Source organism: Ambystoma mexicanum, chromosome 13, assembly GCF_040938575.1.
Source record: "Ambystoma mexicanum isolate Mex_15411 chromosome 13, UKY_AmexF1_1, whole genome shotgun sequence".
NCBI lineage: Eukaryota > Metazoa > Chordata > Amphibia > Caudata > Ambystomatidae > Ambystoma > Ambystoma mexicanum.
The window spans coordinates 436,408,233-436,424,931 of record NC_090938.1 but is presented as its reverse complement, the minus strand read 5'-3'; the positions used below and the strand labels follow the sequence as shown (position 1 = coordinate 436,424,931).

At 38.5% G+C, this 16,699-nt stretch overlaps 1 protein-coding gene across 3 annotated transcripts in view; it reads right to left on the bottom strand.

Annotated features, from left to right (window-relative positions):
• LOC138521307 (sodium channel protein type 4 subunit alpha-like) overlaps positions 1-16,699 on the bottom strand; it is a 3,496,387-nt gene that overhangs the window by 170,712 nt on the left and 3,308,976 nt on the right. The window contains exon 24 of one of the 3 annotated variants that reach the window (XM_069634044.1): positions 13,326-15,911. The exons of the other annotated variants lie outside the window; for them this stretch is intronic. Coding sequence (XP_069490145.1) covers positions 14,731-15,911 — 1,181 coding nt within the window. The 3' untranslated portion in view covers positions 13,326-14,730. Of the gene's footprint in view, positions 1-13,325; positions 15,912-16,699 lie in introns of those variants that run through there. 3 annotated transcript variants of the gene reach the window in all.

Sequence of the window (16,699 nt, the reverse complement as noted above, 5' to 3'; positions counted from 1 at the left end):
CAAATTTATTTTCAATCGTCAATTCCATTATAAATGGAAATTGTTGATGGGTCGATAATTTACAATAAAACATTATTCAGACGATTAAGAATGGCCATGTCAAGTATGGTGAACATCGAATTTGGGGATTCAAAACTTGCAATCATTGTGTCCTGACATTTTTCCTGTTCAAATTTCCAAACAACTACCCAGACATAGCCTGGCATCTTCTAAAGTAGACTTTTTCAAAATTAAACATACAGAGTGCTGAGATTGTTTGGATTTAAAAAAAAAAAAAAAAACTTGTTTTTCGTTTTCAGAAACTCCCCCTTAAAAATAGGAATACATCTATAAGATTTGTACATTGGCCCCCAAATCCACATTTTGGACCGACACTGAAATCACAGAAGAACCATCTGATAAGACGGAACAAGTTGAAGACTGAGCCCATTTTTGAAAGCGTGTGAATTCCTGAAAGCTTTTACTATTTTCTAAAGGTTCAGAACTGCAGAAAGGTTCACAAATGCTGTTGGGTCCCTGGTCATTGTCAGATTACGTTAATTTCTTCAAGTGGAAGTGGTTGCATACACCTAGATTAGAAAGCTAAGAAATTCATGAAAAAAATAAATGACCACAATTAAAGAGGATCGGCGAGGTGCTACATTGCTCCAAAGCTGAACAGGAAATTACTGACTTACAGTTACACCAGCAAGCGAAGAAGACCCTCATATAACACCAACTTAAGACCACCAATATTTACTCTCAGAATCCAGATCCACCTTGTGAGCAACTGAAGAAATTGCTGAGATGGGAGAGCGCTGTGACAATAAGATGGGAGGGGGTTGTCTTTATGCAGTGCCTGCCCCACTGCAACACTGACGGAAATGACATAGTATTCGTCTTCATATCGAAACGAATACAATATTAAATATGTGAGAACTAGTGGATCAAATGATAATCCATTAAGTGTTGAGTGGCATATTAACACCAATAAGAGAAATCCGAGCAAAACATCCCCCATTTATAAGGAAAGAAGGTGAGGGATTGCTGCACACATTGGCAAGAAAGATGTGTTTATAAATATTTAGTACATACGATGGAACTTCCCGTAATGGTTAGGGATTTGGAGAATATCAAAGTTTTGTCAAATATCACCTCTATGCAAATACACCTGTCTACATGATAGTCATTTTAAAGTCCCTTTACAGTCCTAAAATAAAGCAATCAAACATGCTATCACATCATTTAAGTAGAGAAGAAAACAAAATGTATGACACATAAAACAAATATGGAAAGTGACGAAACAGATATAAGTTTTATCTTGCTCTTGTAAATATTAATTGCCAGTAACAAAAACCATCCCAAAAACATTCCAATGAGAGTAATCAAAGCCAGTTTGTAGCAAGCTCACAGTATAAACTGTGGATAACAGTTATTAAAGGCAACATGCGTTTAAATAAAGCCATGCACAAAAGAACACTACAATGTTGTTAAAATGAACTGAGAGTCGACCAACTAATCACACCCAGTGCATATTCCGAGATTCTGTTTGCTAAATAAACGGACTGTTGGCTAAATCAGGCACGTACTGCTCCCAAGCACAGTGCTCATTCACAAACCGTATGTCTCATATGTAGAGTTTCATCATACTATACCTGTGTATGCAACAGGCTGCAATTTTGGAGGTGGCACATGGTCAAAGGTGCATTTGTGGCTGCAAACTGACCCATAGTACTTTCAAAGGAAGACACAGTTTATAATAGCTTTTTTACTGAAGTTTAAGATCGCTTTTAAAACATGGAGCAGAAACGATAGCCATTTGCTTGTTTTGTGCGCAAGAAGCAGCCTTGGCCGAATTTGGTAGGAGCCCAATGCTGTAACCTAGAGGTAGACGTTTCTGAATGAGTATCTACTGGTAATTGATCTGAGAATGTCTTTGGCACACCTTGTACCCTGCAAAAGGCCATAGTTTAGGGGGTGCATATTGTAAATTATTCCTCGGGTGCTCGTCTACATGGGTTCCTCAAGGGGAAGAAGTGGTACTGGAAGTGCTGGTGACTAAGTGGCATCAATATTTAGCTTGAGCCTTCCGCGATAAAAATTCCGGGAAGCCTCACAAATTGATGCAACATTGCATCTGGTACTACAGAAGGACCACACATCGCCTGTGTAGTTACATGATTGGCGAGTGCCAAAAACAAGTACAAAGCCAGTCTAAACCTGAATTTTGCAGTGGGTTTGCAAATTCATATTTTCTGAAATATACCTCAAGTGATTTTCACATACAGACCCTAAAAACATGCTTGCATCTGGGGAAACGTGGAATCTGTTAACATAACTGATTCAGGCCCCAGTACAAACGCATCATCTAACCTTCAGAAAGCCCACCAAAACTTGATTGGTCAGAAAACAAATGTCCATTGCATTCTTTTCATCCTTTTCGTTCATCTTACTCTAGTGGTGCTAAGATGTTTTCTATTATATAGGTACCCTAAAAGTCAATAATCATTAAAAAAATATATAAACATGTTTTTTCTTCCTTTTTAACAATGTGACATTTAGTGCAATATGCAGTGAATATTACACTGCAATGTCTTTCCTTACTAGGTTATTCTTTATGATGCAGTGACAAGCTACGCCCAGCAGTCTATCGTGGTCCCATCTGCTGAAGAACATGAAGTAAAATCAGGAAAAGTCTATTTCGTTGGTGTATCTTTCAAGACATCATTATTCAAGTGGTGAGGAAAGGCGATGATAGTAATTATAAATTGAACACTGTAATCGCCAATTACTCAAGTCTCTAGCATCATCACTATGATCATATACTGTACGACGGTTAACTTACAGGAGAACCACAAAGCCACTAACACGAACAGCAGTGGTACATCACGTGTACGTCTAAGAAATTGACTGTTAAAAGTTTAAATATATATATAATGTTCAATCAGCCATTAGCAGAAGAAGAGAGGTGAGCAATAGAGCACTACTAAAAGTACCTTTTTGTAAATAAAAATAAAACATTGCTTTTGTTGCAGAAACGGAATAACACTACAAACGACAGACACGTCTCTCTCACTTAACTTTCTTTATTGAGGGAAGATGCTGCATATTTACCAAAACGGCTCTGGTCACCAAGACACATATGACAACATCAGCTTTTATAAAAACTTACATCAAGTGACATGCAAAAAGCATGGACGGCAATTGACTACATATTGTAAGAGCACTAGTGGTTATGCAGAATATGGTCATGGCAGTACACTTTCTTTTGGGTCGTATAGTGCTAGCAAACGCATCTGAAGCCCAGCCTTACATGTCCACGAAAGGTTTGGGAATAATTTGATTGAAAATGGTTTAGCAGTTGGCGTGGAGGCGACTGGACATAATCACAAACCTGATTTGTTGTTCATCCTTAGCTGAAGTTAAGGGCAATGAAATGAGGCAGTTGTACACATTTTTTATGACCACCAAGCAGCCAGTATACAATAAATATGAACACATTTTCATCAGTGGGTCCTCATTAAAAATCGTAAACACAGAATATCTCAACGTATGAGTGGGACCCCGATGATAAAAAAAGGAATTTCATTTACAAAGGCAATACATATTCAGCCAAATTAAAACAGCATTAATTCGATTTTTAAGGCAGAAAAATGCATCGTTTTGAGCCTGCTTTGCACTAGCAAAGCTATGTACACCAAAGAAAAAAACGAAAAATTCTCATTATGTACATAGGTCAAGGACAATGCAGGACCCTGATGCTTTAGGAATCTGCTAATGAGCAAGGCACATAGGTTTCTGCAGTGACATTCACCCCACAATTCATTTTTCCCGATCTATAGTGAGGACTCTCTGAACTCCTCTGGCTTTTTAACCACAAATGTATGTCAATTATGTATTTTTTATGAGCGAATTTGGAACTCACGCAAGACTTAGGCCTTCAGCTATCCACTGTCTCCTTTACTTCTTCATATCCCTGTTTAGCCTGCCCTCCTTGACAGATGTTTAGTATGTGGGGGGAAGGAATGCCAAAAGAGGATGAGCAAGATGAAGGCCTTTATTGGTTTCCTGAAGATGCCATGATTGAGGAATGCAGTCCAGACATTTTGTTTTGCTTAGAATGTGTGATAGGCTTTAACACCATTAGGCTTTCCCTTAAACAATGGCATCACCTTCAATTAAGTTCTTATTTGGGAAATGAAGAAGCTCAACATTGCCACTTCTTAGTAGCTAAGAACGTCTCTATGATTTCCCAGACCTTTTACTCCAGTGGATAATATGTCTGTGGCATGATCAAAGAAAATAACCCCCCATGGGTTCATCTTCCTCATCGTTATCACATCCTCCAAATAAGGGCAGCAGGAAGATGGATGATAAAAGTGTAGCTGACTTTCTTCTTCTGCCTCAAGTGCATCCATTGCTACTATATTACTTGGAAGGTGTGATAAAGCCCTCTGGAATTCAGAAGAACAGCTAGTCCAGTATATGCCAATAGATAAACAAGGGGATTTGTAGGAGTTTGTATGTGAGGGGAAATTGTTTCTAACCAGTTAATATCCCTGCTGATACAGATCAAACTTCCAATTAATGGAGAACTGTCACAGATTGTCCAAGAGGCATCCTGGGTAAGATTGCCATCTCTAAAGCTGGAACCACAGTTGAAACATTTGGGTCTTCCCTCCTCGTTATCTTTTCTATTCGGAGCCCAGAAGGTGAGGAGGCTCAGAAGATGAAAACCGAGAAAGACACATTGCAATCATTTGAAATGGATAAATGAAGGAACTCCATTGCCAAAATCCTAGACGAGGGCTTTCCTTGAAAATCCATCTGCAAGGTGTCCAACTGTCCCTCTGACCTAAAAGTCTTGTTACCAACAAAGTTAGAGGCATAAAGGGTGTGGAAAATGAATCAGAAGTGAGTAAGCCTGTTCCACAGTCTCAGTGACTTGGCACTCCCTCTCCCACTAACAAGCTTGCTGGTGGGAGGCGAAATTCAGCATCATTCTCCGGCGTGGACAAACATCGCAAAATCATTTGGGTGCTTTTGATGATATCCCCTGCCTGTCACTTAGTGTATGTATGGGACAACTCAGAGTGGGTACAATCACTAGCAGTGCGATATGGGGCTCAGACGTGGTATTGGGGGATCCCATGGTTGCCCACACAACAATGTTGTCAACAGGCTAGGGCTCATAACATTTGACTCCAAACTAGTGCTGCTCCTTCTCAGGAAAGGCTGTATCATGTCTGTAATTTGCCCGATCCAGAAGATGCCAAGGACTCTAATAACCTTTAAAATGCTACAACAAATAATGCTTTTGTAACTCTTAACCGCGGTTCTGCAGTGCGAGAGGTCTTCCCAACAAATGAAGAACAGAGAGGGAGCATGCAAACAGCACAAGTATTGTGTGCGAGTTTCTGGGTATATGAGTGACTGCAAATACCAACCAATGTGGAAACCAATATGGTGAATGCCAGCCAATGTGGAGTGACCGCAAAGGCCCACCCAAGGAGGAGGCTAGGCATTCCCTCATCTGATTTCAATCAAGATTACACATGTTAGCTTATAACCAATCCTGCATATACAATAATGACAAAAAAGCTGCAGACCTTGACTCTAGCCCAGCCTGTTGGGTAGAAGAACATGTCTGTATAAAGTGGGAGCAACCAAGGTGTAGTCTGGGAGTTTGTAGTAGCACAGCAGTGAGCAGGGGAGCAGGGGAAAAGGTAGAGGTGCAGGAGGTGGAGTTGAATGAAGAGTGGTTGAGGAAGCAGGAGAGGATTGATGTGCAGGAGAGGTTGGAGGTGGGGAAAAGATGGAAAGATCTGGAGAAGTTAACAGTAGAGGATGAGTTGTTGAAGGTAGATGTGGCGTTAAGCAGGTGCAAAGATGCGAGAGGCGAGGAGTTGGGGAGAGATTAACATCAGTGGAGGAGAAAGGGAAGAGGGGTGGAGAAAAGGAAGAAAAGAATAGGTCAGGAAAGAAGAAAAGTTTGGTCTCCTTTCGAGGAATAGGGACAGTGCCAGTAAGGGAAAAACAAAACTCATGTCCACAGGTTGGGACAGATGGGAGGAGGAATGAGCATGTGAAAGAACGTGGCAGAGGCTAGCCAAAAGTTAGCCTGGTGTTCAAAAGGGAGGATAAGCCCATGGGTGACATTAAGCATTGGACCATCGAGGAAGAGTCTAAGAGCAGTTTTGGTGGCTGCAGAAACACAACCATGGAGCAGGAAGGTGATGAGAAGCCCAATAGTCAACTCATAGGATATCCTAGCCAACCTCACCTCTGAGATAAGTTGTGGAAACTGTTGATCAGAACTGTGGCACTAAAAAACAACTTGCTCAAATAAACCCCCATCAGGGCTGACTGGGAAACAAAAGAGGCACTGGAAATAATTATGTAATTGGCCCCATATTACACATGTTAAGCAAGCCCAACTGCTTTCCCATAAGAACATTTGGAAATAAAGGGGCATGATCAGAGGCCCGCCAGAGTTCCCTGTAGGGCAGTCCTCTTCTGCTCCCCATCTGCTGGGCCAATGGGGAAGCCGCCCTCCTGTCATCAAAGAGGAAATTTTACAAAGGGACACCAGTGATAAACCTGGAGAGACTGTTTAAAGAAAGACAGAATTTTGACTGTCTTCAGAAACAATTTGATTTGTTTATATCATGTATGACCTTTAAGCCGACTCAAAATTGTTGGTAGTCCCAATAAAACACTTGACACTGAACTCTTGATGTGTCTCCTCTGTAAAGTCAACTTGACTTTGAGACAAGCTCAAAATTGTCAGCCAGTGATGTGCACTGAGGCTCAAGTTCACTCCGCCAGCTACGTCACCAAAAAAAAAAACACCTCATATGTTCATCTGGGAAGACACAGCCTGGAGAAAAAGCTCATCTTGTGAAGAACACAATAGACTCATTACCTGTAAACCAAAGAGGAAAAGGAGTGTACAAGGGAGGGCAAGTGGGTCCCTGATAGAACTGTTTGCCACAGCAGCAAACACAAAATGTCCAGACTTCATCTCAAGGTTTTAAGAATGCTGACACCTGGGCATTGCCCCTTTGATGCTCTGGTCTGGAAAATATATTTATGTCTTTGCTCCAATTCCACTGATCACACAGAGCATCTGGAAAATGAGGCAGCCAAAGGGCAAAGATGATCCTTATAGCACCGGCCTGGCAGAGAAATTGGTGGCAGGTATACAGATCTACTTCAGATAACTGTTGCTTCACACAAAATATTGCCATGCAAACAGAATCTGGTGATGAAATGCGAAGCAGCCTACTCAACCTGAAACTTTAATTGTTGAGCTTGGCATCCTGGCTCGAGGTCCTTTAGTAAGGACATTTGAATCCACCTCAAGACTGTATGAACATTTTGAAAGAAATCAAAAGGGCTTCCATAACTATATGCTAAATATTTAGGTGGAAGCAATTCTACATTTGGTCCGTGAGGAGGAAAGTGGATCCATGTAAATGTCAAAAGAATGAGGTATTACCATATTTAAAACATTGAGCAAGAAGTGGCACACAATACCCCTCCAATAGGATTTATCTTTCAGCCATTACGGTTTAGATGAAGGCCTATCCCACACCTATACCTTCATTATCCCAGTCATCAAAGACTTTTTGGAAGGTCTGAAAAAGTGATTTTTCCTGATTAGAAAAACATCTCCACCTTGGGATCTCAATGTTGATTTGTTCAAGATAATATGGTCCTGCTTTGAACCTCTTCCTATTGTTGATTTGCAGCATCTTACGTGGACCGTGGCCTTTTTAGTTAGCCTGCTGAGTTAGTGTAATACAGGCAATGTGTTCTTACAAGTCCCGCTTTGTATTTCAAAAGAATAATGTAGTTCTTAGGACACACCCTTCTTTTGTTGCCTAATGTGGCTTTGGATTGCCAGGCAAAGCAAACCATACCTTTACCTGCTTTCTTCTCTAATGCTTCCACACCTGCTGAGCAAACCGTGCACCATTTAGACATTAAGAGACAATTCACATTTTGTTGTGAGAAGACTAAGGTAATTAGAAAGACAAAACCAACATTTTGTGAACTATTGACTCATTGATAAGGGTATCTTGGCATTTTAGCAGTTCATTTCTAGTAGGATTGTATCTTGAAATATCCACTCTTATAAGAAGGCAGATAGACACCATTCCAGGCAGATAAATTGCTCACTCCACTAGAGTTGACTACTGTGTCCTTACTTAGCAATGTCCCCATTTTGGATACTTGTAAAGCGGAAATAAATTCACATGTTCACAAAACACTACTGTCTTGATTTTTTACATTAGAGAGGATATGTAGGTGGCTCATGCCTACTTGAGAAATCTTCTCAGTTGTTTAAATTATCCATCCAGGAGCTGATTCTTAAGAGGCAGAGCCGTGCATTGGCTAGCCGTGCATTGGCTTTTACCTACGATCATAGTGAGCCTATTTTTTCTTTCATCTTTTTATTTTGTTTACATGGCTTACCAAGTTCAAAGAAGTCATAAAAAAGACAGTCTCCTTCAAATATATTTCTGCCATAAAAAGGAACCAGTGCAAACTGTATTTGGCCATTTATATATTAGCTATAAATCCAATACAAGTTGTTTAATTAAATGTGGTATGGGCCAAGATAGGCTATTTGTATGATTCCAATGAAGATATCTATAATGAATCACAGGTAAGTCATTTTCCCATCTTGACTAACCTTTTTAGATCCCTTTGACCACTGAGGATATGACTGCCGGATGCGCTTGACTGCTTGAATGACTATTATAATGTTTTATTTCCCAAATAAACATCAGTTTTAACATGTTATTTCATAAGACAAATCTAGTATAAGATCAGTGTGTTAGGACTCTACATGTTCAACATCATCATTTGCACCTATCAGTTGTAAGAATAATGATGATCTATGCTTGTTATTGTAATACAACATATACCCCAAGAGAAAGTATGCCAGTCAGATTTGGAGAACAGAAAAGAACATACTTGTCTTTGTAAAAATGAATTACTTATTTTTTCAGTGTCTTAAAGAAGCCAGGAAGCAGAAGCTCTCGGTGTGGTTTTGGTTGGTTCTATTGACAGATTTTCAGTATGCTGAATAAATGAACCTTTTCTACAGAGACATGCTTGTTTTCCTCTTCCATTCTTGTACAACTGAAACTGTGATGAGCATAAATCTGCACTGACTGATTCAGAGAGATTCAAGCGCTTCGAATACACATGTAAAGAACATGTAAAGAACACAACAGTGATGCATACTTTTTAATACAAAATAATCAAGAATATCATGCTTTATAACATCACACATATTCTTCCCAACCTAAACCAATATTTGCCATGAGCGTCTTGTGCTTTCTCTTATTGAAATGTACCACATTCACATCTAAATTGATACAGCATATACTCCATAAAACAGTTGGTACCCACATACACAGAGCATTGACATTTATCCTTTGTTGCAGAAATGTATTGCACTCACATAAGAAAATATCTTCTTTATAATAAATATGTTCTTTGTTGGTTGAGGCTTTACATATTCACGTTTGAATAATTAATCAGGTTAGTGCTAAGCCTCTGGTGCGAGCGTGCGGAAATTCACTTTGAAAGGTGAACGATGACAAAATGGTAAACAGAATTCGTTTGGGCTGTGGAGCATGTTGACAATGGCACAATAGTCACACATGTTAGTAATGAGGGAGAATTATTTCCTAATATTAGCACAAGCATGTTTTCCCTTCTTTTGTACCATTACATTGTACATAGAAGATGAATTCTTTGATACTGCTTGATTAAACCCAGGACGTAAACTAGGAAAATCATAGACAGATTAACTATACTGGGCTGCGAGCAAAGTGTATTTTAAAGTGAGAATGGGGAAATCATGCTTCCAGTCATTGAAATTATTGTTAAACCACTGTTCAGCAAATCTAGGAGGGATTCCAACCAAATCTAAAATTGTCACAATTTCTTGACTTCGTTTTTTATAACTTTAAACTACTTCAAACTGTAGAGTTCTTTTGTATCCAGTATGGTCAAATTGGCACAAGTCATTTGGAGCCCATAAAACGACAAACAATAAACATGTTGGGGCCAATTCACAATGGCATTATAGTGAGTAACTCTGATTTGTACATTGTAAAGGAAATAACATTGAGTAACATTCAGTTGCACCAATGGTGTAAGCTTTTTGTGAATAGCATAATCCACTCCATGGGTAAATCAACGATAAGGCAAAATGACTCTGTGCAATATCTTTGTGATTGGAAACTTTGTATTTTGATTCACAGATGTGTAGGTATAGTTTGGCTTATAAATATGCATTGGAAGTCACTACCATACGTGCTACTATGATGTACAACATTGTTGTTTGGGGTGTAAGGGTTGGCTGGGTAAATGGAATTAACAAAAGAAAAGTGGATTCAGTCAAGGGTTGGCAGCGGATAATCTCTATACCAGAGTGTGTTGGTTACAAGTAGGAGAAACAGAAAATTCTTTCACACATTGGCCGCGCCACTTAATTCATAACAGAACTACGGTAGTGGTTGCTGTGTGCAAATGTTATGCTTTTTTATTTTAACATGCTGGCCCTTCGTGGAAAAACGTGTTTCGGCACGTACTTGTGCCTTTTTCAATCAGGGCTAATGACCACTGTATTTACAAAATAGTAATTGCGACAAATCATATACCACAGACGAAACAAAAATATATTGAATCCACATATTTGAATAATTGAGATCCAAAAACAATTTGCAGTAACATTGAATGGTTGTTTATCACCGAGATGAGGGATGGGGGCGTGGATTGTAAGTTAAGAGAAAATGCACATATGTACACAATACCATTTGGAAAAGAAAATGCAAATAAAAATAATAATAATAATGAAACAGACAAAAGTGAAAACGAGAGAGAAACCATAATGGTCTCAATTAGTTCTGGTATACATTTGGTGAAGTGCCCTTTTTTGGGGACCATATCATCTCATTGATCTCATGGCAATATTCGTTCTCACTAAGGAACAAGACTCTGTTTACTTAGTAGTGGGATCGTAATGCCTGTGTGCGGTTACAAGCTCACCAGTGACACGGCACTGCATTTGCATGCAGAACGCAATGAGTCAAAGCAACAGTAAAATTGGTTTAATGTATAGAATGGAGACAAAAATGTAATGCTTGCATGCCGACTCAAGGCTAAACATGTTATATGAATGACCAGATTTAGTTTACTCGGCCATGAGACCGTAACGCTCACATATATTTAAGGTATTACCAGTAAGAAGACAATAAGCAAAGTTACATATAAGAACTGTTTAGATTATTACTCAGTCCGTTGTGCCTCATTATAATTGGAACCGACCAAAAGAAAGGAGGATTAGATTAAAGTAAATCGTAAACCGTAAACAAGGTTACTAATGCAGTAGATAGACTAAATCTGATTATTTTACCATATTAAATCTTAGAGGGATTTAACCCGTCACTACCATACCCTTTCTGATGAAAGACCTGCAAGACAAATAATTGACAAACCACTTTTGGTAAGGAACATACTGTGATCAATTAGATGATATGATATGGCCCCCTAAAAACGGCAGTTCACCAAATTTATACCAGAACTAATTGAGACCATTATGGTTTCTCTCTCTTTTTCAATTTTGTCTGTTTCATTATTATTATTATTTTTATTTGTATTTATATTTTATTTTCCAAATGGTATTGTGTACATATGTGCATTTTCTATTACCTTACCATCCACACTCCCACCCCGTCATCTCGGTGACAAACAACCATTCAATGTTATTCCAAACTGTTTTTGGATCTCAATTTTTCAAATATGTGGATTCAATATATTTTTGTTTCGTCTATGGTATATGATTTGTCATGATTACTATTTTGTAAATACAGTGGTCATTAGCCCTGATTGAAAAAGGCACAAGTATGTGCCAAAACACATGTCTCATTACTTAAGTGGTGTGGCCAATGTGTGAAAGAATTTTCTGTTTCTGCTGATTAAAACGGAGCAAAGGGAAGTCTCTGTACTTTCAAGGTAATGCAACACATCTCTCATAGGGCGCAGATCAATTTAGGTTGATATTTCAAGACCCCTCTTGGTTACAAGTAGGTTGGCCACCTGCTGTCGAGTTCTGTGTTCAAGGTTCAAGTCATAGAATTCAATTAATGGACTGACTTAACATTTGCACTTTCGAATGTACCTAACATAGGTACACATTATGCTGGGTAATAAAAGCACTTAATGAATTGCCAAAGGAACATCTATCTGTGCCTTTCTTTATGTAAATGGCCAGCGTTTGTATTACAGATGTTAGACAACTGCCCATTCTCATGATACAAAAAAATGGCTCTGGCTTTTGTTGAATTATTATTTTTAAAGAATGAATCACAAAATCAAAATGTTGATGTATATCAACAATAGTAGATTAGTGGAGATAAAGCACTAACTGCTATCTAGGCTCTGACTAACACACTGAAAAGAATAATTTTTCTTGAATATTAAAGAACATATTTTTGCTTTACTGAAAAAAAATGGCTCTTCATAAATTAATTGCGTTATCTCTACTACGTAGATTTGAGTGTTTATGTTAAGGATAGTTATGATTAATCTTTCTTGGCCAAGTAAACAATTCTGACTCCACTCTCTGATTTCAGGTGAGGGTGGCAGGATATGCTGGCCACGTTGTATATTTCATTAAGGATCAGAACCCCAGAATTGTATAACACTTTGGAATTGAGCTACATATGGAGTCTAAAACGTACATTACCTTTTCGAGCAGACTATGTTAGGCTTTAAATATTTAGCTCCATTATGAATGCAATATCTAACTAGCTCAAGTAATTCAAGCTGAAGTGCACCTGCGTTGTTTAGACAGGGTTAAATCAGAATCAGGCCAGTTCACTCAAGCCTAGTTTAAACTCAAGTGCCAAAGATTTCAATAATACAATATACATTAGGATTCGATAAATAATTACATAGTTGGTGTATGAAGCTCTATAATGTCTACTGGTATGACTTACCCATGACAATCAGTTTGAAACACAGATCTGGTTGTCCGCATGCTGGAGAGCTAGCTGTCTGCCTCAGGTTGATAAAGCCATGTACAAAGTAGCGATGTCCTATAATGACAATTATCTCTGATGGAGCTAAAATGCAAGCTTTTTAGCCAATTTGCAAGCTCACAATGGACTACTTTGTGGCTCTGAACTGGAGGCAAACTTTCAGGGTTGGCTAAGAGGTGATGCTGTGGTTGAAAACTAAACTTACCTATTCTACGCTTACCCGTGGCAGATATTTAAGATATGCATCCAAGTCCTCCCACTTTGCTCTTCAGAAGCAAATAACTAACCATACATTGACTGAAATATATATTTAAATGCCACTGATTTAAATTGAAATATACTTCAATAGATTTTTGCTCTTGCTGACCAGTTTTTCTGCATGCAGACAGCCTTCTTTCTTCAGTTAATATTTCCTATAATCGTCTTTCTCTCTTTACACCATTCGCTCATTTTAATTATGACTATTTTTATGTTCTGAGCATTTATGTTTTGCTTACTCAAGATTCAATACCTTTAGGAGCAGACCTCATTAAAATTGTATCAACAAATAGTTTAACTATTTTACTGTAAGTTATATTTCTGCTATGACCATAATCAGGTATGGTTTTAAATCTTTTACATTATTTTACAGAAAACATGAACATGATTGCAAAATGTTTTCTTTTATCTTATTTCATGTCTATGTTTGAAAGACTAAGACATGTAAAGAACATTTTAGATGGTCAAGCTTTACAGCTTTATGGGCGTAAAAATCAAGCAATGCATACAGGCAAGATGTTTCGTTTCTGGAAATGATTTGGAACAGGTGCACACGTCCAATTACCAAAATAACAATTGTAGGTAAAGTGAAAAACACAAAATACCAATGTTTTGTCATTTCTTCCTGTACAGAGGATGGTGTTTCCAATCAATACATTATAATCCTTAATAGGACATCAATTGACATTTGGACAGTTCAAGCCAGTCCTTAAGACATAATCAGAAACCCAACACATGTCATAAAAAATTAGAATCTCAGTAGGTTAATTACATATATTGTCTGTTCTCCTGTTAAGACTTTAAAAATGTTTTAGAACATAAATGTATTATTTACAACATTTCATGTTATTTCAAATTGAATGAAAACCTGTAATTACTTTTTAATGATTTTTTTTCAAAGGAGAATAATGCACAGGTATTCACGTTGACAGCATATTGCTAGGAGAAAATAGGAATTTCAACTAGAACCTGTTTCTGTTCAATTCCACCATCTAGCAACATGGTAGGAACAGAACGCTTCAGCACTCCCCCGAGCCTACAGGTTCTGTCCAAACTTAACATCCTTCAACATCCTTCACTAAACAAGCTTGCAAAGGGAACCTCTGCACTTGTCATGTCTCGTGAAAATGAGATACTGAGTCTCAAGGGTTGACTCCAAATGAGCAAAACATGATTCAAACAAACACATTTCATTTGCATTTTGGAATCAACATATTCAACTGTTTGTAAATTGTACTTCCATATGCTAACAAAGTCACCAATTTTGATTAGGTTTGTGTTTACTTAGAAAGCGATCTAGAACAGGCAGCATTCACCAGCCTAAACCTAATCAATGGCCATTGATGGTATTCTGTTACAATTGTTTCAACAAGGAGAAGTAAACTGTAGCACAGATTGAATGAAGGAATATGCTTTTCGGCTGAAGCTATACATAGGTCTCTCTGAGTGGACTTTCTATACCAGAACCACTTCCATCACATGTTAGATTGTTAGTGTCCCAATTAATACCAGGTGCTACTTCTGTTTCTACAGTAAAACCAACAGTGTCATGATTTGTATGGACTTGGTTTAAGTTCAATATATCGATGTCTGATTGATGCTTGGCAGGTGTCATTTCTTTGTGGTTGCGTCTGTTGTCACAAGTTGGGCGAGTGATAGATTGTTTTGATAAATACTTTCTGAAGGCCCTTTGGATTTTTATGGCAGAAACTTCTTCTTGCTTCCTTTTAAGCGTGGTGGTGATAGGCTCACGGGAAACCTTGGATGGATTGGCTGCCATGAATTTCTCTTCCATTGACTTTTTCAAGGCATCCATTTCTCCAGAGTCACCTAACACCTCTTTTGTCAGAGCAAACAGAAGGTCTAAGCAGTGGATTTTATCCCCAGTGATTATTGGCAGGTCCATGATCACCAATTTAATTGTATTTGGTTTAGGGATTCTGAGGGGTGGGTCCAGTGTGTCCACAAAATCAGACAGTTCACTATAAGCAACACATTGAGTGGCATCAGGATCAAACTTTGTCCACGTTTCATAAAACATTTCAAAATCATCTTCACAAAGAGGTTCTGCACTCTCCTCTGTGGCCACGTTGAAGTTCTCAAGAATAATGGCAATGTACATATTGACCACAATTAAAAATGAGATGATAATGTAACTGCAGAAAAAGCATATGCCCATTGATGGATTTCCACAGTCTCCTCTAAACGAAGTGCCGGCATGAACTAAATTGGGATCACAGTCAGGAGGGCCACTGTTCATAATGGGATTTAAGAGACCGTCCCAACCAGCAGATGTTGTGATTTGAAACAGACAAATGATGCTGTTGCCAAATGTTTCGAAGTTGAATATGTCATCAACACCAGACTCCTTTTTCACATATGCAAAGTTTGACATCCCAAAGATGGAGTAGATGAACATGACTAGGAAGAGCAATAGTCCAATATTGAACAGGGCTGGGAGGGACATCATCAAGGCGAACAGTAGTGTTCTGATTCCTTTTGCCCCTCTGATGAGTCGAAGAACACGCCCAATCCTCGCCAGCCTAATAACCCTGAAAAGGGTCGGTGACACAAAATATTTTTCTATAATGTCTGACAATACGACACCTGAAATATAATGAAAGTATTTGAGTTCTGTGCTTTTCAAAATACCTACTAACAAACACAGTTCTAAATATTCATTTTAATTAGGAGACCTTGATTTTTGATGTGTACATTTTTGGAATCTGATGACAGACTGCATAGCAACAACTACAGTTAGAGAGATGTGCCGTCATGTTTCGAATATCTGAATTTATTTCTTTGAACACGTACTGGAGTATTGATCCAAATTCAAACATTTTATTTCTACTCATTTTAAATGTCACGAAATATGTGCTCTTTGGGCCAGAACTCCACAACCCAAATTATACTTTTCATTCTCCAGCATTTCATTCTCAGAATTGTTACTTGTTCAGGATAATTCCACAATTGTGTTAGAGAGAAGTCAGTTGGTGATAAGGAGGAGAGTCTGACAGATACAAAAGGACAAAAAAGAGCAACACAGACAAGTGGAGAGAGACACTTCAAAGATAAACACAGAGTCAAGTGGGACAGAAATAATGAGAGTGGCACATAACAAGAGATTGAGGAAGAGAGAGTGAGGGGAAAAAGAGCAGTGGAGAGAGGCACATCACAGTGAAGCAAGCATGGGTGAGAGTGACAGAAAGATAGAGATGGGTAGGAATTTAAGGGGACAATGGCTTTCAGGGGGCTCAGTGCCACCAATCTCCAAAATATTTCAACATGAGCTGGGACTCTGCCAGTTCTGCCCAACCTGATTTCTTAGCATGCTAAAGTATTTTAAAAGATGAGTGACAATACTACTCGTTTAGACTTACATCATCATTTAGCCA